General features: G+C 42.1%; 1 protein-coding gene across 6 annotated transcripts in view; it reads left to right on the top strand.

Annotated features, from left to right (window-relative positions):
* GLI3 (GLI family zinc finger 3) overlaps positions 1–23992 on the top strand; it is a 239278-nt gene that overhangs the window by 97249 nt on the left and 118037 nt on the right. For all 6 annotated transcript variants that reach the window (XM_083706243.1, XM_083706246.1, XM_083706245.1 and 3 more), the window contains one exon: positions 10718–10750. In XM_083706243.1, coding sequence (XP_083562369.1) covers positions 10718–10750 — 33 coding nt within the window. The remainder of the gene's footprint in view (positions 1–10717; positions 10751–23992) is intronic.

Genomic DNA, 23992 nt, shown 5'->3' with positions numbered 1-23992 from the left:
TAAGAGGCTTGTCTCTGGAGGACAACTCCACATTACAGATGGAGTATAATCCTGAACATTGTTCCCCCCTCCTCCCTTCTGCTTTCAAATAGCTGGGGACAGTGAGTCAAGGACTGAGAACTCCCTTTGTTTCATGTAGTGTGCATTGCAGAGAAGGAATGTAACAGAGCAGAAAATGAAGAAAGACATAAAAGAATCTCAGCTCAAGGAGGTCAGATCCATCACAGACTTAGCGTTGCCTTCAAAGATGCCTGGGACAGGTGGCAGTTCAAGACAATCAGAGGAGAAGCATCCGCTAATGCTGAGATAAGGGATTCTCAGGGAATCCTGCTATCTGGTCCCTGTTTGCTTTGATGTAACTCTGCTAGAGAAGACTTCTGGGAGCAGGCTGCTGCCATGCTCGGGATGGGCTGCTGGTCTTGAGCCTTTAAAGGTCTCATTACAGTGGTCCTTGAGGATTAATCGCCTCTCAGGTTCACACGGGAATGGATTGGGGATCTTGGCACCACCTGCACAAAACATTATTATTGTCCATTCTTCTCTTCGCCTCCTCCCTTTGTCTCCCCCATATTATTGGTATGTGATAGAAAGTTAAATCTCAATCATCTTGGCCTTTCTGCTTCCCTCTTTGGCTTTTACTGAGGTTTTTTGTTGTTGAGCACAGCTTGAATGGTCACCAAACCATTAGCAGTAAATTGGTGGCTTCCGGTAACTGGACTTACTTAGCCTGCTGCTTTTGGCAGGTTTTTTGTTTTCTTTCCACTTTCTGTCCTTCTATATCACGCCTGGGCAATTGAAGACCACAAAGCTATGATGCTATATGACTGCAGTATTAAATATGTTTTCTGACCGAGCATGTTCAGGACTGGATTTAATGTTAGAACAGTTTTTAAAGCACACAGTTGTCTCAGTCCTCATGTAGTTACACTCAACTGTTGTGTATAATTAGATGCCCAAGGCAGTGGATTGAAATGTGCATCCACATTGCTAACTATATCTCTGTCTACAACTTGCAGTTCTCATGAGAGTTGCATTGGATGTTTTTCTTTCAATTGCACATCACATTGCAAGTGTGCATCGGCATCCAAACTGTGAGTTTGATTTTTCTGTGCATCAAGGGAATCTGTGTGCCAAAACCACCTTCTGTACATTTGGATCTCTTTTGCTGGATCTGACCAGTTATAAGTTATTTCCTTATTCATTGTGCACGCGTAAGAGAAAAAGAACACATGGAATATTCACATGGGGCTTGCTGACTTTGATGAAAATGCAGTGTTTGTTCAATGTTGCAAATAATTGAGTGTCTATTTAATTTGTTTGTTTGTTCTCCAAGTGTTCTGATGGAATTGCCTTTTACTAGGCAGTGACATTTGAAAATGAAACCAGGTGGAAGTTCTTTGTTATATTAGTTACCCAAGACCTGCTCCTTTGGATTGCTACGCTAGAAAAGTTGTCAGTATGGACATTGAGGACTGCTGCATCTGAGATCCACTAGGATCTACAGAGTTGTAAACTAACGGAATAGTGCTACTGCTGCTGAACTAGTGTTTTAGCAACTACAACACTGGTATACGTGCAAACTATTAGATGGAGCAGAAACCAGTGGTGATTGGGGGGGGGGGGAAGGACAAAGGATGACTGTCTTACACATATTCCTAGAGCAATTTCAGCCACTCATAACCTGAGAGTCTTAAAGGGTTGGTTTCATGATGGGATAGAAATTTGATGCGTAATATGTAGAGAGAACTGGTAATAAAGCTACTGTAATAGAATGGGTGCACCCATCTTACCTTGCACAGAATAATGCTGTCTCTATTTGTGAAAGCGATTCTGTGCTTTAGGATTGGCTGTGAAGAGGTGAACATATTATTCTGCCTCATTAACAAGGCATAAAGGAATTCATACATCATCACTGTGCAGCAAATGTAATTTTAGCTCCAAACAAACACAACAACACTTAAAATATAAGAAGGCCAATGTGGTTTACAATATGTACAGAAAGGATTTGTGGGCAATACCCACCCTAAAAAGTCATAACTTTTCCATATTTTAAATAATTCAAAGCATTCTTGTTACTGAGTAGAATAGTATTATTTTTGTGCATTTTTAGTCAGACTTAAAAAAAAATTGAGTTAATCAATTTCTGCCACCAACTTGCACTAATTCATCATGAGTAGGATCCAAATAGGTGCTTGGGGTGCAAAAAGGAGCTTGTATTAGTCCAGTGAATTTTATTCCCTTTTTTCTTTGATCCCCATGTACGTCACAAACTGCTTTTGAATTTTCCCTTAGTTACAACAGTAGGAATATTGTTAATGAAAGAAAAGGAAGTCTGACGTCCTCTTAAGTTGTTTGGGTGCCAGATTACTATCACTTCATTTATTTGCCTTAAAACATTTTATTGTTGAAAATGTGTCAGAAGACATTTGCTCCTTACTGTTTAAGCAGGATTTCAGAAGCATTTGCTATAAAACATTCGGAACACATTGTAAACACTGTAGACAAAATTAGAAATCCAAATTACATTTCTACTCTTCATATCCTGGGCTTACAGAGTAAACATTTTGATAATCTGTTAATCATCTCCAACAGTTGTCTCTTGTTATCATTAATATGCATGCAACATATAAAATATTGCAGCAAATTTCAATAACTTTGGTGCTTCTACAGATTTTTGTGATGAAGAAGACTTGTCAATCAGAAGGTCGGTGGTTCGAATCCCCACGATGGGGTGCGCTGCTCTGGTTCGCCAGAAGCAGCTTAGTCATTCTGGCCACATGACCTGGAAGCTGTACGCCGGCTCCCTCGGCCAATAAAGCGAGATGAGCACCGCAACCCCAGAATCAGCCACGACTGGACCTAATGGTCAGGGGTCCCTTTACCTTTACCTTTATCCTTGTCTTGAGGGACGCGGGTGGTGCTGTGGTCTAAACCACTGAGTCTAGGGCTTGCTCATCAGAAGGTCAGCGGTTCGAATCCCTGTGATGGGGTGAGCTCCCGTTGCTCGGTCCCTGCTCCTGCCAACTTAGCAGTTCGAAAGCCTGTCAAAGTGCAAGTAGATTAATAGGTACCGCTCCGGCGGGAAGGTAAACGGCATTTCTGTGCACTGCTCTGATTTCACCAGAAGTGGCTTAGTCATGCTGGCCACATGGCCCAGAAAAACTGTCTGTGGACAAACGTCGGCTCCCTCAGCCAGTAAAGCAAGATGAGCACCGCAACCCCAGAATCATTCGCGACTGGACTTAACTGTCAGGAGTCCTTTACCTTTACCTTTATCCTTGTCTTGGTGACTCGGCTTTCAGCCCAAGGGGAAATAACCTTACAGTTTAAGTGTGAGGGACCTACAAGCCAAGGGTAGAACTACCATATTAATGCCATCATGTGTATGTTGCCCAACGCGAGGTCAGAAAGTATATTTTGGATGCTGGATTGAGAGATGAATGTAAAAGGGAGACTCCTGTCCCATCTTCAGAACTGTATAGAGAAGAATTGGTAGGAAGTTGATGCTGAAGAGCAAGTGCCCGTGTAATGCATTTCTGATCAACTCAGATGTGTTGTTTTCTAAGTGGACTGTTGTCTTACTAGACACTAAGTAACATGGGTGGCGCTTTGGGTAAACCACAGAGCCTAGGGCTTGCCAACCAGGAGGTTGGCGGTTTGAATCCCCACAACGGGGTGAGCTCCCGTTGCTCAGTCCCTGCTCCTGCCAACCTAGCAGTTCGAAAGCACGTCAAAGTGCAAGTAGATAAATAGGTACCGCTCCGGCGGGAAGGTAAAAGGTGTTTCCGTGCGCTGCACCTAATGGTCCCCACCTAATGAACCCCAGAGTTGTCCGTGACTGGACCTAATGGTCAGGGGTCCCTTTACCTTTGCTAAGTAGCTTACTAAATTCCATTTCATCTTTCTTGGTCTTCCACTTCTTTGTCTTCCACTGTGAAGAAATAAAGAATGGAGGCAAATGAGTTTTTTTTCTAATGACCTGCGTGAAGAACCTGGGAGATGGATAACAAAGGCAGCACCTTGCTGATGTGTTTTAATAAACATTAGTTTACAGTCTCTGACAACAGTGGGCAAATACACGCAATTACTTGGAAAATTTCTCCAGTGTTTGTATGTATATAAATCTCTCCCTAAATCTTCCCAGCTGGGAGTTAGGCTGGTCTTCTCTTGCAGTGGAATCCAGGCTTTGTTCTCATGTTCAGCTCAGCTCAGTCTGGAATAATTCAGAAACGTATTAGATTGCTACTCCCTAAAGGCCTAATGGAATAACCTTCACTCCTAGCCTTTGGGAAATAAGCTCAAAATCAGGCAGATTTCTTGATTAAAGAAAGAACTAACTGTGCACAAATTGCTGCATAACAATTTGTGAAGCATTTGTGTTAGAAATGTAGTGGAAACAGAAGACTGATACACATTTTTCTGTTATTCCCTAATCAGGATTTTTTAAAATGTGTTTTTATATTCTTTTGGTAGCCATTGGTGGATGAGTCTTGCTGCTTATGAAAGTCAATGAAATGTGATATGTAACCCATGGTTTAAGCACACACAATTTAATATCCATTGTGTAGTGCTGGAACAGAGCAGTATAACTATGCTGTCAATTTTTATTTTGGTATTTTTTTGAATGTGTGCAACAAAGAAATGGAAGTGATTGCACATAATGTAGTTGCGACTACAGGTGTTTTCTAGTCAAATTATTCAATAAATCAAAATCAGGCCTCTTGCTGTAGGTATTGTTTAGAATTGGATATTTAAAAGATTGTCAGTAGTTTTCCTTTGATTGAACAAGACACTCCCGTCAGGCAAAAAACATGTTGTATTTTGATGAATGGTTACGTTAGGAGACCAAGTCTAGGGACATAGCAAATAGCAGTTCATATTGTACTTAACATCCATTTTTTAAAAAACTTGAAAGCTTATATGCATAAATGAAAGAAGTCTTAAATATCCTTTCAAGCTCTTAACTGCTTACCCGAAACTGTAGCTCTGTAACGGCATACAGTCTCCCCTCTGTAGTAAAGAATATATGCAACTTGTGTTTGTTGGCCTGGAACTGATTATCTCTTTAGTTAATTAGTTCTCAGCCCCAAAGTAGCCTAGCCACACAGGACATAGTTCTGTATAGTTTGTCCATAATGGCCGGGAATTTTAGGTTTCAGCATTCTTGGGAATAAAATGAAATTGCAGACCATGAGCAGCTCCTTCATGTCTACCAGAAAAACTCTCCAGTCCTAATACTTTTCTAAAACCAGAGGAATTACATGGGAACAAGAGATAAGAGGATTAGGCTCTCTGGATACCCAGCAACATGTACACAAATGCATCTCCAGGGCCTTTTTTCATGTTTTCTTCTTGGGGCTTCTTGGCTAAGCGCATAAGAATGACAGGAACCTTTGGTGTCAGTGGGAACACATCTCAGCTAATCAAATATTCTACGCTTCTTCCCTCTTAAACGTGAAATAGAGACCCAGAACAAAATGTTGTGAGAGTTGCAAGGTTGATGCTGAAAATGGCAACCCCACTCTTCCCTCTCCTGCTGCTGTCCGGTAATACAAAATGTGAAGCATAATAATTCCTCTGAGTTTCCTTATCCTCTCTTCCCCACTGGGGCAGGGAAACCCAAAGGATATTGTGCGTTTCGTGTTGCCAGATATCTCCAGAGGACAAAGGAAGTAATACTGGGCTCCCATTTTCAGTGGCAGTCGCACATTTCTCATGGGTAAGCTAAAAACATGACAAAAAGTCTAGATCGCAGATCTCATGAGGAAAGGAACTGAATATGTTTCATATGGACTTAAAAAAATCAAACGGCAGAGAACATTTGTTGACTTACTTTTATTAAGAATGTTGTGATTACTAAGACCCAGCAAGGATTTCTCAAAAATAAGTAATAGTACCACTCTATTCTGCCTCGGTCAGACCACAGCTAGAATACTGTGTACAATTCTGGGCACCACAGTTTAAGAATATTGACAAGCTGGTACATGGGCAGAGGAGGGAAACCAGGATGATAAGGCGTCAGGAAACCAAGCCTAGTGAAGAACGGTTGAAGGAGCTGCGTATGTTCAGCCTGGAAAAAAGGAGACTGAGAGGAAATATGATAGACATCTTCAAATATCTCAAGGGCTGCCACATGGAAGAAGGAACCAGCTTGTTTTCTCCTCCTCTGGCACCAATGGCTTCAAGTTACAAGAAAGGAGATTTTGACTAAACATCAGGAAAAGGTTTCTGATACTAAGAGTTTTTTGACAGTGGAATGGTCTCCCTTGGAGGTTTTTAAGCAGAGGTTGGGCAGTCTTCTGTAATAGATGCTTTAGCTGAGATTCCTGCATTGCAGAGGGTTGGACTGCTTGACCCTTGGGGTTCATTTGCAACTCTACAACTCTATGATTCTGTTATTATTGGAGTTGTTGTTCTCATCAACTTTTCCAGCTGCACTGGCTCCCGGTAGAGTACAGGGTCAGATTTAAGGTGCTGCTTTTGACCTTTCAAGCCCTTCACGGCCTAGGACCCTCGTACCTCCGGGACCGCCTCTCCCGGTATGCCCCACGGAGAGCCTCAAGGTCCATACATAGCAACACCCTAGTGGTCCCGAGCCCTAAGGAAGTTAGATTGGCTTCAACCAGAGCCTTTTCAGCACTGGCTCCGGGCTGGTGGAACGCTCTGCCTCATGAGACCAGGGCCCTGCAGGATCTGATTTCTTTCCGCAGGGCCTGTAAGACAGAGTTGTTCCACCTGGCCTTTGGCTTGGAGCCAATTTGATTCCCTCCCTCTCTTTCTTTTTTCCTTTCTTTCTCCTCCTGCGATGAGGCTACATTTTAATATTTTTATGTTTCAATATTTTAATGTTGTATTTTAATTTTGTTTTTAAGTTGTAATCATTCAACTTGTTTTTATTATTGCTTATAAGCCGCTCTGAGCCTGACCTTGGCTGGGGTGGGCGGGGTATAAATAAAAATTATTATTATTATTATTATTATTATTACTATTATTATTATTATTATCACCCTCATTATCAAAATAATGGAAGAAATAATAGTTCTTCTAAGCCATGGGTAGGCAACCTAAGTCCCGGGGGCCGGATCCAGCACAATCGCCTTCTCTATCCAGCCCAAAGACTGTCCAGGAATCAGTGTGTTTTTACATGAGTAGAATGTGCCCATTTATTTAAAATGCATCTCTGGGTTATTTGTGGGGCACAGGAATTCATTCATTTTTCTCTCTTTAAAATATAGTCCAGCCCCCCACAAAGTCTGAGGGATGGTGGACCGGCCCCCTGCTGAAAAAGTTTGCTGACCCCTGCTCTAAGCTCTAAGTTTCTAGGAAGTGCAGTTTCTTCTGCCTCTTCCTTGCATCTGCAGCTCCCGCAACATCTCCTGCCCCATTTCCAAAGTTTCCCTAAACCCTCCAGCAGATCTTGAGGATGGGGGGCATGGGGCAGTTGCAGAGGGGAGGGAGGGAGGGAATTCCTATTTCAGAAATAATGTGTTTTGTTCATGGAAGGGAAATTAGGATCCAAGCTAAGGTGATGCTGCCCCAAATTGCTAGACTTTAAAAGTTTCACGACCTTGTGCACAGTCTTGCATTATATGGATAAGAAACACATTAGGAGGAAAGGGAAAGAAAAGTAGAAATAGTTGTCTTTTTTAAAGTCAGGCAGGATAAAACAAAGTGACCAGATATTTTATAAGGAGATATTTTAATTTTTAAAAAAACAACATGAAAAGAGTTTGATCCTGGGTGATGGGAAATGGAAAAGGAATTTAGACAGGAAACAGAGAGGATAAACATGGCTGATCTAGAAGGCTTGTCTATACAGAGTGAAGGTCCAAGGAAGAACAGAGAGACTGAGCAGAAGAAAAGATAGATATAAAGGGGCAAGACCCTGGAGATATTTGAAAGTAAGTGCAAGAATCTTAAATTGGAGACCTAAAGTGAGAAGGAGCCATTGAAGAGAGCAACACAAAGGAGTCATATGATTGGAATGACAAGTAGAAAATATCAAATAGTATGTATTCAAAAAACCCTTGGATAAGAGGAGATACAATTGCTTATCCGCAGGCATTAACTCACTAGGTGGTTCTCTTAGGCAAACCTTTGCTCCTTGACCCAGCAGCGCTTATTTAATGACCTGTTTTTAAAATGTGCATATTGCTTTTCAATAGACTTCAAAGTGGCTGCACACAGTTTTTAAAACCAACAACTTCATATGAAAATAATAATATTGAACTGCTTTAAAGGCAGCTGGGTATGTGAAGCTCTCTGAACTCTCTAAAGACCTGTATCAATTGTTGCCCCTAGCAGAATGCCTTCGTTGTGTGCCTGATGAGAACTTGCACATGCCCTAAGAAACATTGCCATAACTGTGGTTTAGCTGTCGTTGGGGAGAGAATCTCCCCCGTCTTGGGACTCAGCAATCAAAATGCATCACTTCCAAGTCTCTGAAATCATTTATCCTTAAGCTTTTTCATTGCTGCTAATGTTTCTGAATGCTTGAAAATCTCTTGCAACTGCAGCCTGTTGCCGTACAAAGTTGCTTATCCGAGGAAAGCTCACGCAGTGTCAGATCCTGAGGTGTTTGTTGTTTATGGAGGTTTCAATTAGCATCTGAGTGATGTCACGGGCGGACCTTTCTTCTCCATGCAGCTACCTGAGACGCTTGATGCCAACATGTAAAACTGCTTGTCGACTGAAAGGTTCTGTCATACAGTTCTGTGTGTATCGTTTGGGTGCCTCTGCAAGGCTGACAGGAAAGCCATGCATTCAAGTGTGCCCTTCAAATATGCAAGATTGTGTTCTGTGAAACCTTGGCACTTATTTGGTGCATAATTGGAAGTATTAAGTAGGACAGGTACGTTTCTGGTATGAGGTTTGTTTTAAACATCACGTGTAAGTTGTTTCTTTGTACTTCTCTAGTCTGAAGTTCACAGATAAAACTATATCAGTCCTTTCAGGGCTCCCATTTCCATATTTAAAAAAAAAGACATGCACACCATTCAAAATTGTTGGAATGTTGTATTTGAGTATATATAGCTGAGTACCAAAATTATTAGTAAGATCGAACAACTATGAAGAAAGTGTCACTCTGTAAAATGTCTGGAGGATGGTCTTGTCCTGGTGCCTTTGCAGCCTCAAAAATAAATGTTCCAACAGGTACTAGAGGTAGAGATCCGTGGGCAAGGTGATAGCTTTCAGTCCTTGGGCAGAATATGGCCTGTGGAAGGCAGGTTTTAGTGCCCTGCATAGCTCATTGCCTCACCCCACGGTTAGCCAAACCAGAATAAAACACGAAGAATAAGAATTATTATGTAAATTTGCATGATTTAGTCAGGGAGCAGAATCTAGTATCCAAAATATTAACTGCAGGTGTAATTGCTGGTAGCTGCAGACACATCCCATGCTATGTCCAGGTTAGTTGAAAGCACTGGGAATTAAACAGGGTGAGGGGAGAAACTTACAAAATGCATTTTGAGTTGATTGAATTGAAAAATAAATACAGAAGAGAGCCCGCTTCCTTCTTGGACTAAGTATTATGATAAGTAGGTTATGAATGGAAAAGGATAAGTGTCCTGCCATTTCTAAATAAGTTGTTCACAGTTAACCTTCTTTATTGGAGAAAAGTAGGTTCATGAGCCTAGAGTTGGACATCAGTGAGAAAAAAAGGGTTCAAAAATCTTGTTACTACTTTAGTGTGAAATCTCAGCCCTGTGCTGCTATCACTTGGAACTTTCTGATTAATTTTAACTTGATCAGCATTTCACCCTTAAATAAATATGAAGGCTAAATTTCCCAGTAATTAGAAAATATTTGAAAGCAACTATTGATTTTTCTCTTTACTTCTCCTTCTGCTCTTAATTCAGTTGCCTTTTCTTTCTGATCAGAATCAGGCTGCTTCACAATGAAGCTTTATAGACATGTGCAAAAAACTGCAGAAAACAAATGTGTTTGAAAAAACATTTATTTATTTAAATTGCTTATTTATTTATTTATAATGTGTAAATTACAGCCCGTCATGACCTCTTCTTGAGTTGGCACCTGGTCCAAGCCCAGATCTGTTGTTGTGCAATATGTGGCATCATCCTAAAGTTACAATCCTATCTACGGTATACCGACTTATCTGGGATTAAGTCCCACGAAGCTCAAATGGACTTACTTTTGAAAAGACACCCAATAAGAGTGCACTGCTCATTATAGGTTGGAGCTAGACTAAGGCGGCAGTCCTAGGCCGCCATTTAAATTCTGTGAATAAATTTAGGATAGTGCAGTAAACATGCTTATAGTAAACAAGTTTAGGATCATTCTGCAAGACCCTGAAGAGGTGGCTGTGTAGTAGGTATATCCTACTTTTTGCAATAGGGAAGAGAAGGCGGTACTTTCTTAGCTCCCCCCACCCCATCCTAGTTATTAAGGGAGAGGAAAGTACTGTACTGATTATATATGGATAAGTCATTGGCTTTTAAAACAGATCCTCCTGTTCTTATTTGTTTTCTAGCACAACAGATGATGCATGTGAGAAATGATGCAAACTGATTTCACTGGTGCAAAAGAGTGGCAGTTTAGGAAGCTGGTGTCCTGAACTAAATATCAGTTTTGCAGATGAAGCCAATAACTGACGGAAATAAATGCATTCAAAAATCACGATGCCTCTTTAATGAATTAGGTGCCAAGGTTTCTTTAAAAATAAAATTGTAATGTTCTGTGTGTTTTTCTCCCCCAGATTCGGCCCCTGCTTTGAATTCTATAAAGTACTGTAAGTAAACTTTTTTTTGTACTTGATTTGTTATAGTGAACATTCATTTTCACTTTGTTATGTTTGTTTGAATGTCATCTGCCATAAAATATATTTGAAATAAAAATGTGCAAACACTCCAGGGAAATGCTCCAGTTTTAGCTAAACTGCTTGCCCCCCTCCCCCGTGCCTGAATTATTTGTCTGAGGAGGAACTTCCCAAATTATTTTGAAATGAGCTTTAGCTGATATATTTTTGGCAGTTGTAAACTTGAAACAAATACTAGTTGAGACATCTGATGCAGTGCCCTTTGAGGAGTGAGATGAAGGCTGTCCTGCCTGAATGGAGCATCAAAACAAAAGCCTTAAGTGAATATTTTACCTTTACTGTCTCTGCTTCTTCCCATCACAAATGCTCCTGGAGAGCTTCAGCTGATCAGAGTGAAAACAATACCAGGCTTGATGTTGAATTCCATATAAGGGGGCTTTGTAGAGCTTATGACTCATGGGCAACCTCTGGATTTATTCCTGACCCCATGAAGCTGCCTTGTATAAACATCCATCCAGACCAGGCGTTGGGATAACCAGGCCCAGGGTTCTGATATGGCCCTCTAGCTTCTCTGTCTGGCCCTCAGGTCTCTGCCCAGGCCAAACCCTTCATTGTCCTTGCTCCATACTCTCCTCCAGTGTTTTTGACTGCCTGGAATGTCCTTCCTTCCTTCCTTCCTTCCTTCCTTCCTTCCTTCCTTCCTTCCTTCCTTCCTTCGCCAAACTTAATTAGGCATTACAAATATCAAGGTAAAGGGTAAAGGGACCCCTGACCATTAGGTCCAGTCGTGACCGACTCTGGGGTTGCGGCACTCATCTCGCTTTATTGGCCAAGGGAGCCGGCGTACAGCTTCCGGGTCATGTGGCCAGCATGACTAAGCCGCTTCTGGCGAATCAGAGCAGCGCACAGAAACGCCGTTTACTATCCCGCCGGAGTGGTACCTATTTATCTACTTGCACTCTGGCGTGCTTTCGAACTGCTAGGTTGGCAGGAGCAGGGACTGAACAACGGGAGCTCACCCCGTCACGGGGATTCGAACTGCCGACCTTCTGATTGGCAAGTCCTAGGCTCAGTGGTTTAACCCACAGCGCCACCCAGGTCCCTATTACAAATATAGGGCATCATAAAATATCCATATGTAAAATGGTAAAATTTATACAAATAAACAGCCATGTAAAAAAATGTAATAATGAGGATTTTCATTGGATTTTCTTCCTGCTAAATAGTGTCATTCGCCACTCTAAGAGATACAGTGGTACCTCAAGTTGCAAACACCTTAGTTTACAAACACTTCAGGTACAAACTCCACTAACCTGGAAGAATTACCTCGGGTTGAGAACTTTGCCCCAGGATGAGAACAGAAATCGTGTGCCGGCGGTGCAGCGGCAGCAAGAGGCCCCATGTTCATTGCCTTGAATGTGTCATTGAACTGAGACAATGCCTCTTGCTTACTTGGATAAAGGATGGAAATATCTGTGTAGGAATCTGTGGAAATGTCTGGCTTTTGTGTGACAACGTAGAGCAGGGGTCAGCAAACGTTTTCAGAAGGGGGCCGGTCCACTGTCCCTCAGACCTTGTGGGGGACCGGACTATATTTTGGGGAAAAAAAGAAAGAAAACGAATTTCTGCGTCCCACAAATAACCCAGACGTGCATGTTAAATAAAAACACACATCCTACTCATGGACTTTTCTGGGATGTCTAGATTTCTACACATTTCTGTTCTTGATTCCCCTGTGTACATTATACATCCAGGCGGCTTCGGGTTGCATAATTAGAGTAAAATGGAATCTGAACGTGAAAGTGGAGCTGAGGGGAGTTTTCTCAATTGATATTAAGCACACTTTTCAATCTGGAGTGTATCAGTGGTGAAAGCTAAGAAATCTGAATGCACCTTTCGTCAGTTAACTTTTTCATTTGTTTACACATGTGGGAAATGGTGGAAAATGTCACATGTGAAAATTACTCAAGATAAGAGTTTCACTGAAAAGGACTTGGACTATTCTTTTAAATACATGAACATTTTGTGGCCCAAACCCAAATACTAGGCCTGCTAATACTTGATGTAAATAAATAATACTTGATATTATTATTAAATATCAAGTATTATTTATTATTAAGTAAATAAATAATACTTGATATTTATAACTGTGTATAAAGATGGGATGCCTTCAGGATATTATGGCTTTGTTCTCTTCCTCCACCCATTTCTAAAAGAACCTATGGGAAATAAATAATAATTCTATGAATATGAATAAAAAGTATGAAAAATGACCAAGTAATATATCTGCGAAGTCGCTTTCCTGATGTTCAGGTTGTGGCTTTCCTCCCTGGAAATCTAAGGAAGTGTCTATTTCATACCCTTCCATTCAGAAAAATGATCCTGGCAAGCAGCCAACTTCTCTTTATCTAGGATTCAAGTGCCACTTTCTTTTCTCTCTTTGCTACCCTTCCTCGGCGCCTCCCCCTGTGCATTTACTGCCTGTCAGGTCTGTAACCAGTCCAGCAACAAGCGGGGATCATAAATGCTGATCATAAATGCTACCAGTCCCCCCCCCCCCATTGGCTTCAATGCAGTTTCAGCATTCTTGTGGTTTTTCACTTTTCCTTCTTCCTTTTTCCTTTTTGCATTGGCCACTTGATATGGCATACTTTATCAGGAGCATCCACATACATAAATCATGGCTTTCCCCTTGAAATTAGGGAAATGATTGAGGTCCCACTCATATTCAGAAGACATCTGAAGGCATTCAGAAGACATCTGAAGGCAGCCCTGTTCAGGGAAGTTTTTAATATGTGACATTTTAGTGTATCTTTCATCTTTGTTGGAAGCCTCCCAGAGTGGCTGGGGAGACCCAGCCAGATGGGCGGGGTACAAATAATAAATTATTATTATTATTATTATTATTATTATTATTATTATTATTTGAGCTTTTATAGGAAATTCCACAACTTTTACCTGATATCAGACACCTGGGTTTTCCTACTTTTGGAATTTTTTCTTTAGTGCAAATGTATCCCAGTTATGTGCATAGAAGTTGTTGTTGTTGTTGTTGTTGTTGTTGTTGTTTTAGCTGCCTTTCACCATGAGGTCCCAGGTTAGGGCACAATGATTTAAAATATCATGAATGCATTTATCTGCACATTCCAGAACATGAACTATTTCATAGAATCATAGAATTGTAGAGCTGGAAGGGAATTTGAGGTTCATCTTGTAATAGATGGAAATATTGTAGCTCATTTTTATTACTAATACAAAACCAAACTGTGGGGGAAATAATGAGGTTCGAGCCCAATAACCCTGTGCTGCTTAGAACGGCCGATAGCATCCAGACTCCAATTGTCAGTCAAACAGGAAGTCTATTTAGTCCAGAGCTTTCCAAACTGTGTGTTGCGACACGTTAGTGTGTCGGCCACAGTGTGCAGGTGTGTCGCATGAATGCTCCCACACTCTTATAAAGGGTTAGTTTAACCTCCGGTTTGCTAGTAAAACTGAATTGCTGTGTCACAAAATGATGCATGTCTAAAAGGTGTGACACCAACATGAAAAGTTTGGAAAGCTCTGGTTTAGGTATTGCAAGGCCAGTGAGCCTCAACCAGCCTCAACCAGCCAGTAAAGTTGAGGAGTGACACACCAAATATGGAAGCAGTGCAAGTTTTTTGGGTTGGTATTCAATGCCAGACCTACTCAGAAACCCCCCCCCCCACTGAATTTAATAAACATCACTAAGCTATGTTCATTAATTTCAGTGGGTTTACTCTGAGTAGGATTTAGCTCTTCTTGTGTAGCTGGAGCAAGGCAAGGTGCAAAGATTGACCTTGCAGTCATGCTATGCTTCTAAGGTGCTTGGAGTACATTCAGAGCACTGAGCAACAGTGTTAGACACTCAGATTTATAAGCCAGGCACCAAATGGCTCCTTACACCAGGGCTACAGTCGCCAAAATGGAAGGCCAGTGATCCCAGGCATGCACCTCCAGATGCTGATGTCAGGCGCCATCCTGGCATTTGGGCATCTTCACTTGGTCACAAGTGGCCGATAGCCAGGTGGAAAATGTGCCTGGCACCTGGCAAATTCCGAACGCTGCTGTGCAATGTGGATAATTTCAGGCTCAGAAACAGGGCAAGGAATGATTCCTACAGTCATTGCTGCATTTTGTAGGCACTCCGAGCACCTCAGAAGCGCTGCACAACTGCTGAGATGATCTCTGGTTCCAGCTTCAAGGTTTGGAGGATGTCTGGGTTCATCATGCTCACCAGAGGAGGCTGGATACTCACCATGATGAACATTTTGAGTGTTCTTGTACATAGGTCTCTTGACTCAAACTTAGAGTGACACAAAGTGGGTAGTTAAACAGGGAAGTAATGCACCCGTGTTGTCAAATTCTGGTAATCTTTGATTTCTACATATTCTAACAGTTTGAGACAATATTTATTGTTACATTTTTATTTTTGAATATTTTGCTGGTAGGCATGCACCTGCAAACTTGAACTCTCTCTAGCAGAACTGGAAGACTATCAAAGCTCATTTGTTTATGCTTTCGGACTGTCTTCAAGTTTTTCTGTGTTTTAAGGTTTGAGCAACAACTCTCTTCAGATCAATAGACTTTGACACTATGAAAATGACCAGTTACGTCTACCAAAAAGTCTTCCAGCTACAAGTACTGATATTTTGATCAAAACTTTTCTCTATCTCTGACAGAAAGCGGTAGAAGCAGCAGGGAGTGACAGCAAGTTCACTCTTTTTGAAATGCTGTGCTCTCTTAAGAGTGAATTCTCTTTTTGGTAGGCAACTGGAACTCCCAAAAGTGTCAGTAGGAGGCCTGCATGTCTGTTTAGGGTGCAAATAGACCTTCCTCCCCCCCCCTTGTTTGGTTGTATTTTCTAACTGAAATATAGACAGCTTAGGTTCCTTTCTCAGGTATTAATCCGTTTTTATTTAACTGCAATTTTATCCTTATTGCCAATTTTCTGCTTTTTTCCTGGGGGAAAATATTTTGCGAATTGTGAACTGTATTAATGATTTTGAAACAAACAAACAAACAAACAAAAAAGCAGTGAATATGGCGTCTTTAAGGGCCCTGAAGAATAGGCTCTTGAATGACTGCAAGGAAGATGTTAGTTAGCGAATGGGTCAAACCAGCAGTGTATCTGCCACTCAAGGATAGCAGCCCAGTTTGGGGGGCGGGGTGGGGGGGAGAGCAAACTGTTCACAGTTTTTTTGGGGGGGGGATTGCTTGTTTAATTGACTTTATGGATCTAATATTTTTTGTTAGTTTTCTTCTGTAAACTGAGATAGTAAACAACAGATTTCCCCTGGAGGAAATAGCGGGGCCAGCAGAAGTGAGGCTGAGCCCTAGAGTTGGAGACTTGAAAATACGTCATGGTCTGCTGGGCCACGGCTGATTTTCATTTTTAGATACATGTAGTTAATATGATTTGTATGCTGCTTTGCATTCATGTGGTGGATGCAGAGCAGCAAGAAACTGGACTTGTTGTGTTTGTTCTCTCTTTTTGTTTTGTTTTGCAGTTATTTTTAAAAAGCCTTGAGTTTCTTAGTTTTAAAAAGCATGGAATTAGCCAAATTATAAAATGGACTTGGAAACCACAAGATTTGAAACTCTTAAGGCAATGTTTGTAGGTTGTTGACCATGTAGATAGCATGCCTTGAAAGTTAGCATATGAGGACTTGCTTAACTTGAGGCTTTTTAAGACTCTAGTTAGAGAATGGTTCAACCAGTCTATCCCAGTCGACCAGAAAAACTAGCTTTTGACCAAGTCCATAATATTTCCTAATTGAAGACCAGGAACTAATGTCCACACTAGTACTTTTCCTTTCTATAAGACCTATGCAATTCTTTTGCAGATTAATCCATTCCATGTACTTGTAATGCCACTAATTTTATTGTTCTGCATCCAGCTAATATATGAGAGTGAACTGTCCCGATTTCCTTTCTTAGCTCACATAAAAGCACTGATAATCAGCAGAGGATTTCAGCCCCTGCAGATAATCTCTTCAGGGTTATCACTTACTTAACAAATGGATGTGTGAAGTATTTGTAAAAAGGCTTTTTGAAGTGAAGTTCCACATGGTTGCAGCTTAGAGCTGAAGACAAGGCAGTGTTTACACAGGGCAGAAGGTTTTGTCTGCCCAGTGTGGTTCTTCTCAAGTGCTAGTAGTCTAAGGCTAAACTGTTTGCCTTTCTAATGAAGTGAACTGTTTGTTTGAAATATATGGCAGAAGGTATTTAAATAGGCCCTAAAGTAAACCATAGCACTGTTCAAATATGCCCCCTGCATATCTGCTTGGGGGAGGGAAGGAAAACAATTTGGCCACAGCTTACCTCAGGGAAGAGCAGTTAAGGGAACTGTTTAAATAATAATAAACAGATAACTGCCACAGTTCCTTGCAAGCCACCTTGTAAGAATGTATATATACTAGTAGCTTTGCATTAATGTAACTGTTTTATATGTAACTGTGCATTCTTGTAATATTTTTGTTCAAGTTGTTTGTTGTTCCTTCAGTTTTCTGTACACCACTTAGATGTATTTTTAATATTTTAATTGGTGTAGAAATTAAGTCACCATCATCAAATGTTCTTCATATTGGGAATTCTTCAGTGCTGTTCCTAGAACGGCAGGGCCACCACGAAAAACCTCCATAATTTCTATGGTTTAAAACAAGGATTTAAACTTCACTTGTGGAAACACGAGCCCTACCAAAAACAGCCATTTCCCCCCTCATATGTCCACAGAAGGGAAGATGGCAGGGATCCCCAAGGATGGGCTCTTTGGGGAGCTGGATTCAGTCACCAGGCTCCTCGGCAGACCAACTCTGTGTTACAAAAATTTCTGCAAACATGACATGAAGGCTGGCAGGATCAACCCTGCCATGTGAGAATCCTTTGCAGGTGACCACAGTGCCTGGAGACAGACAGGTCATGCATCCACAGCAGTGACCAGAGGAGGAATGACCACTGGGAAGAGCACAGAGAGAAGAAACGCCCCGGGGCATCTGCAGCAGCACAACTGGATGCCTTCATCTGCCCCCACTGCAACAAAAGAGTTTGGAAGGTTACAGCACCTTCTGTGGCTATAGGGCATAGTTACCCTCACATTTCAACCCTCTCCATTAATCGCCTTAGACAGACTTTCCAGATGTTCCTGTAGAGATCGGGGAAAGGACCGTAAACAATAGATACTGGAATTTCCTGGGGGCAATTATTACCAAGAGGGTTGCTGTTCAATACTGTATTGACAAAGTGTGTGTGTGTGTGTGTGTGTGTACTATATACTTGGGGCTGGGGAAAGTTTGGATAACTGAATAATAATTCTTTTCAAGTTCCGTTCAAATTAGGAAAAAATCAGCATATAGCCTTTTGTGTGATTTTGAGACCTGGCGTTTACTATTAAGGGGGTTAATTTAAAATATGTTGCTAAATATAGCATATGAAGAAAGAGTACCTAAACTAGACTTAACTGTAGATTTTCAGTAGGTTTTTAAAATAAGCCTTCATCTGTGCTTTGTATGCAGTTGTGAAACAAATGCAACAAGGAGTCCTTTAAAAAAATGCTTTTAGTGTGCAATAAACACACTAGAATTTCAGTGGGTTTTCAAAAAGCTACAATAGTGGCATTAAGAAAAGACATTCTCTTTGAAGTTACTGACCAAAAAGGGAATGCTGTCATCTCTGTCATGAGCATTTAAACTTTTAACCTCCAACCTTTGTGTCAAAGCATTTTTCCATATGGCTGTAAGCTTACCTCTCAAGCCCCCTCGCTGTCCCATTTCCTTCTTGACTCAGTGGGGAATGAAATAGTGAAATGGTGGGGAAACCAGTTGCCTCCCATCCCCAAGATAAAAGGATCACAAGAAAGGCTTCTTCATCAGATCTGAGACATCCAGCATGCTGACACAGGGGGAGAGGTGCCCCTTTAGGTCCCAAGAATTAAGTCCCAAGTCACTTAGGGCCTTACAGGTCAGCACTAGCACCTTGAGAACACCTCCTGGAATCACACTGGTAACCAGTGAAGTTCTTTGAAGATTGGTGTTACATGATGCCTGCTAGTTACAAGATGGGTGACACTTGGCTTGAGAGCAGTACATGTTTAAAGGATCTAGGAGTCTTGGTTGACCACAAACTTGGCATGAGCCAACAGTGTGACGCGGCAGCTAAAAAAGCCAATGCAATTCTGGGCTGCATCAATAGGAGTATAGCATCTAGATCAAGGGAAGTAATAGTGCCACTGTATTCTGCTCTGGTCAGACCTCACCTGGAGTACTGTGTCCAGTTCTGGGCACCACAGTTCAAGAAGGACACTGACAAACTGGAACGTGTCCAGAGGAGGGCAACCAAAATGGTCAAAGGCCTGGAAACGATGCCTTATGAGGAACGGCTAAGGGAGCTGGGCATGTTTAGCCTGGAGAAGAGGAGGTTAAGGGGTGATATGATAGCCATGTTCAAATATATAAAAGGATGCCACATAGAGGAGGGAGAAAGGTTGTTTTTTGCTGCTCCAGAGAAGCGGACACGGAGCAATGGATCCAAACTACAAGAAAGAAGATTCCACCTAAACATTAGGAAGAACTTCCTGACAGTAAGAGCTGTTCGACAGTGGAGTTTGCTGCCAAGGAGTGTGGTGGAGTCTCCTTCTTTGGAGGTCTTTAAGCAGAGGCTTGACAACCATATGTCAGGAGTGCTCTGATGGTGTTTCCTGCTTGGCAGGGGGTTGGACTTGATGGCCCTTGTGGTCTCTTCCAACTCTATGATTCTATGATTCTAGTTGCACCAGACAATCTACATTCTTTACCAGTTTCAGTTTTCAGGTTGTTTTTAAAGGCAGCCTCACACATAAAGGTAAAGGTAAAGGTACCCCTGCCCGTACGGGCCAGTCTTGACAGACTCTGGGGTTGTGCGCCCATCTCACTTAAGAGGCCAGGGGCCAGCGCTGTCCGGAGACACTTCCGGGTCACGTGGCCAGCGTGACATCGCTGTTTACCTTCCCGCTGGTAAGCGGTCCCTATTTATCTACTTGCACCCGGAGGTGCTTTCGAACTGCTAGGTTGGCAGGCGCTGGGACCGAGCAGCGGGAGCGCACCCCGCCGCAGGGATTCGAACCACCGACCTTTCGATCGGCAAGTCCTAGGCGCTCACACATAGTACATTACAATAACCCAACCCCAAATTAGAGATTATTTTAGACCATCATCTTCTTATGTTTGAAGATAGATGATATTTGTTTGTGAATTACTTTGTGTTTATTTTTATCAACAGTGTGTGTGTGTGTTTGAGTGTGTGTATAATGTATGTAAACCAACAACAACAACAACCACTGGAGCTGGAGTATGGATCACTCTGGCCAGGTTATCTCTGGCCAGGAAAGGCTGTAGCTGGTGAACCAGCAAGATCTGGAAAAAGACACTCTGAGCCACTGACATTACCTGTGTCTCCGCTGATAGTTCTACATCAAGAAGTATCCCCTAATTAGACACCTGCTATTTCCATCTAAAACAGGCTTCCCCCCTCTAATTCCACCATCTAGCCTCCAAGCACCTGCACTGACTCATCTGACTCATAGGACAAAGATGTCTTCAGCACACTGATGGAACTGCTCTCCAAATACCCTGGTGACTTCACTCAGCATCTTCATGTAGTTGCTAAAGAGCATGGGTGACAAGATGGAACATTGTGGGACTCCAGAACACAAATGCCATGGGGTTGAGCAAGAACTCCTCTACTGCAGCAACCATCTCTGCAAGTTGATGTGAAGCACCTTATCGCTGTACCTCCAACTATTACGAGAGAGCAGATTCTGGAATATATTATGGGCAGTGGTATCAAAAGCCTCCAAGAGATGAATGAAAGTCAACAGAGATGCACTTGCCATTTGTGTCCCAGTAGAGGTCAACTTTCAGGGCAACCAAGGCTGCCTCAGGGGCAGAAACAGACATGAAAGCAAACAAAAATGGGTCTAGATAATCCACCTCCCAACATCTCTTGTGATAAACTACATATTCTGGTGGGGAGTGGGGAATGGTCCACAAAGCAGTATGTCTTTGTGCTCTAAAGGAATGTTGTGAAACACTCCAGATGCTAGTTTTGACCTATAAAGCCTTAAACAGCTCAGGACCGCAATACCTCAAGGACTGCCTCTCTCCATCTGAAGCTAGGACCTGTGTTACTTTATAAGCCGGAATAGCAGAGGTGAAATCACTAGACCAAATCATGTAGTGTACAAGTCAGTGATGAACCAATTTCACCTAACCTATGTCAGTTCCATATGTTGGAAGTGTTTGCTGCAGATCTATGTTATGGAGTCATGCATTCCATTACCACCAGGTAATTTATCTGAATACCAGTTGCTGGGGAGCAACAGCTGGAGAAAGCTATTACCTTCTTGTCCTGCTTGTGTACTTTGTGGAGACATCTGGTTGGCTATTGTTACATTAGAGAGGCCTGTGGTCTCTCTGATCCAGGAAGGCTTTCCTTACATTTCTAAGAAGATGCATGAGTGATTCTTGCATCTATTATCCTACCATCTCATATTTTGGTATTACCCTTTGCAGTTACAAAGCTGACTGTAATGGCATGCAAATTAAGATAAAAAAATAATCATGAGGCATTAATGTATTTCCAAGGCACAATTATTATTCTTCGAATTTGTAACTGTGAAAAGCTTAATATAAAGACAGGCTTACTAGGGACTGTGCCCTGCTAGCATTGCTCTCCAAACCCCACTGACTCCCCTTAGCGCTCATCAAATTTATCTTAGACTAGGGTAGGGGAGCCTTGTTGGCTCCACAGCCCAGGTCCTTATCTGGATTGGCCTCAGGGCCAAATTTGACAGATGAGTGGAGCTGCACACATGCCAATCGCATGATATTACAATGATGTAAGTTGATGATGTAAGAGGGATGCTGGTGGCGCTGTGGGTTAAACCACAAAGCTTAGGACTTGCCGATTGGAAGCTGGCAGTTCGAATCCCCATGACAGAGTGAACTCCCGTTGCTTGGTCCCAGCTCCTGCCAACCTAGCAGTTCGAAAGCACATCAAAGTGCAAGTAGATAAATAGGTACCGCTCCGTCGGGAAGGTAAACTGTGTTTCCGTGTGCTGCTCTGGTTTCGCCAGAAGCAGCTTAGTCATGCTGGCCACATGACCCAGAAAAACGGTCTGCAGACAAACGTCGGTTCCCTTGGCCAGTAAAGCGAGATGAGCGCCGCAACCCCAGAGTCGTTCGTGACTGGACTTAACTGTCAGGGGTCCTTTACCTTTACCTTTTTAAGGTGATGCTAAAAGGCAAAGGTTTTTTCTTCATTTTATTAGCGATTTCCATGGAATCCCATGCTAAAATGATGTAGCCCTTCCTCCCTTTTAACAAGATATTCTTATGTACACCCCTTTTCATTTAAGGAAGGGTGTGCATTAAATAACCCCTTAAAAGTTACCAACCCAGGCATTTTAGAAGGGGTTTCTCTGAAGGTTTGCATGGACTCTCCTGCTTGAACAATGGTGGAAGAGTGACACTGCAGTTCACAGTACCAACGCTGGCAACAAAAGTAACTGCAGTGTGATAGCAACATTGTTGTTGTTTAGTCGTTTCCGACTCTTCGTGACCCCATGGACCAGAGCACGTCAGGCCCTCCTGTCTTCCACTGCCTCCTGCAGTTTGGTCAAACTCATGCTGGTAGCTTCGAGAACACTGTCCAACCATCTCGTTCTCTGTCATACCCTTCTCCTTGGGCCCTTCATCTTTCCCAACATCAGGGTCTTTTCCAGGGAGTCTTCTCTTCTCATGAGGTGGCCAAAGTATTGGAGCCTCAGCTTCAGGATCTGTCCTTCCAGTGAGCACTCAGGGCTGATTTCCTTCAGAATGGATAGGTTTGATCTTCTTGCAGTCCATGGGACTCTCAAGAGTCTCCTCCAGCACCATAATTCAAAAGCACCAATTCTTCGGTGATCAGCCTTCTTTATGGTCCAGCTCTCACTTCCATACATCACTACTGGGAAAACTATAGCTTTAACTATATGGACCTTTGTCGGCAAGGTGATGTCTCTGCTTTTTAAGATGCTGTCTAGGTTTGTCATTGACAGCATCTTAAAAAGCAGACACACACACACACACACATATTGGTTTTTCCAGATATTTTCCATCAAAACATCCATATTGTATACAAAATATAAAATCATTTGGCTATTTCAGCCTGAGACTTCCCTCCTCCTCGACTAATGGTTTTCCAAATTAATCTCTAATATGCATTTTTTAAAAAAATAATGACCGCTCCCCCACATTAAGTGGTCACGTGCAGCCCCTGGATCCTATATGGCACCATTAACACAGGCTGGGCTTGGCCTTCCCCAGGTGGGATACCTGGAGGTCTCCATCTACCTCAGCCTAACTCATAATCTTAGGTAATCAAATTATAAATTTCCTTTAGTAATAAATGATAAATTAAACCTACAAAACTTCTTGTAACCTTACGAGCGATGACAATTATTTAAAGTTGTCTTTTAAATACAATATAACTTTATCCCAGTCTTTCAAGAAATTCTGGTCCTGCTGGTTCCAAATTTTCCCAGTCAATTTCGCTAATTCATCCTAATCCATTAATTCTATCTGCCACTCTTCTTTCGTTGGTATCTCTTCTCGCTTCCATCATTGGGCTAATAACATTCTAGCTGCAGTTGTAGCATATAAAAACAATGTTTTATCTTGTCTAGGTATTTCTCTACCAACAATTCCTAATAGGAATAACCACTCACATGTTGTAATCAATAAAGTTGTGGCCAAATTAACGCCAAAAATCTTAAACAAATATTCTGTGTCCTGTGTGATTTATTTTGGAGGGGGTTTGGGGGATCTTCTTACGCAAAACACCGCTCATATGTCCCTATGTAACATTTTAGCTTTTTAGCAACATTGTTGTTATTTAGTCGTTTCCGACTCTTTGTGACCCCCTGGACCAGAGCACGTCAGGCACTCCTGTCTTCCACTGCCTCCCGCAGTTTGGTCAAACTCATGCTGGTAACTTCAAGAACACTGTCCAACCATCTCGTCCTCTGTCGTCCCCTTCTCCTTGTGCCCTCCATCTTTCCCAACATCAGGGTCTTTTCCAGGGAGTCTTCTCTTCTCATGAGGTGGCCAAAGTATTGGAGCCTCAGCTTCAGGATCTGTCCTTCCAGTGAGCACTTAAGGCTGATTTCCTTAAGAATGGACA

The sequence above is a fragment of the Podarcis gaigeae genome (assembly GCF_964106915.1).
Source record: "Podarcis gaigeae genome assembly, chromosome: 12".
Classification (NCBI taxonomy): domain Eukaryota; kingdom Metazoa; phylum Chordata; class Lepidosauria; order Squamata; family Lacertidae; genus Podarcis; species Podarcis gaigeae.
This window is presented reverse-complemented; position numbering and strand designations above follow the sequence as displayed.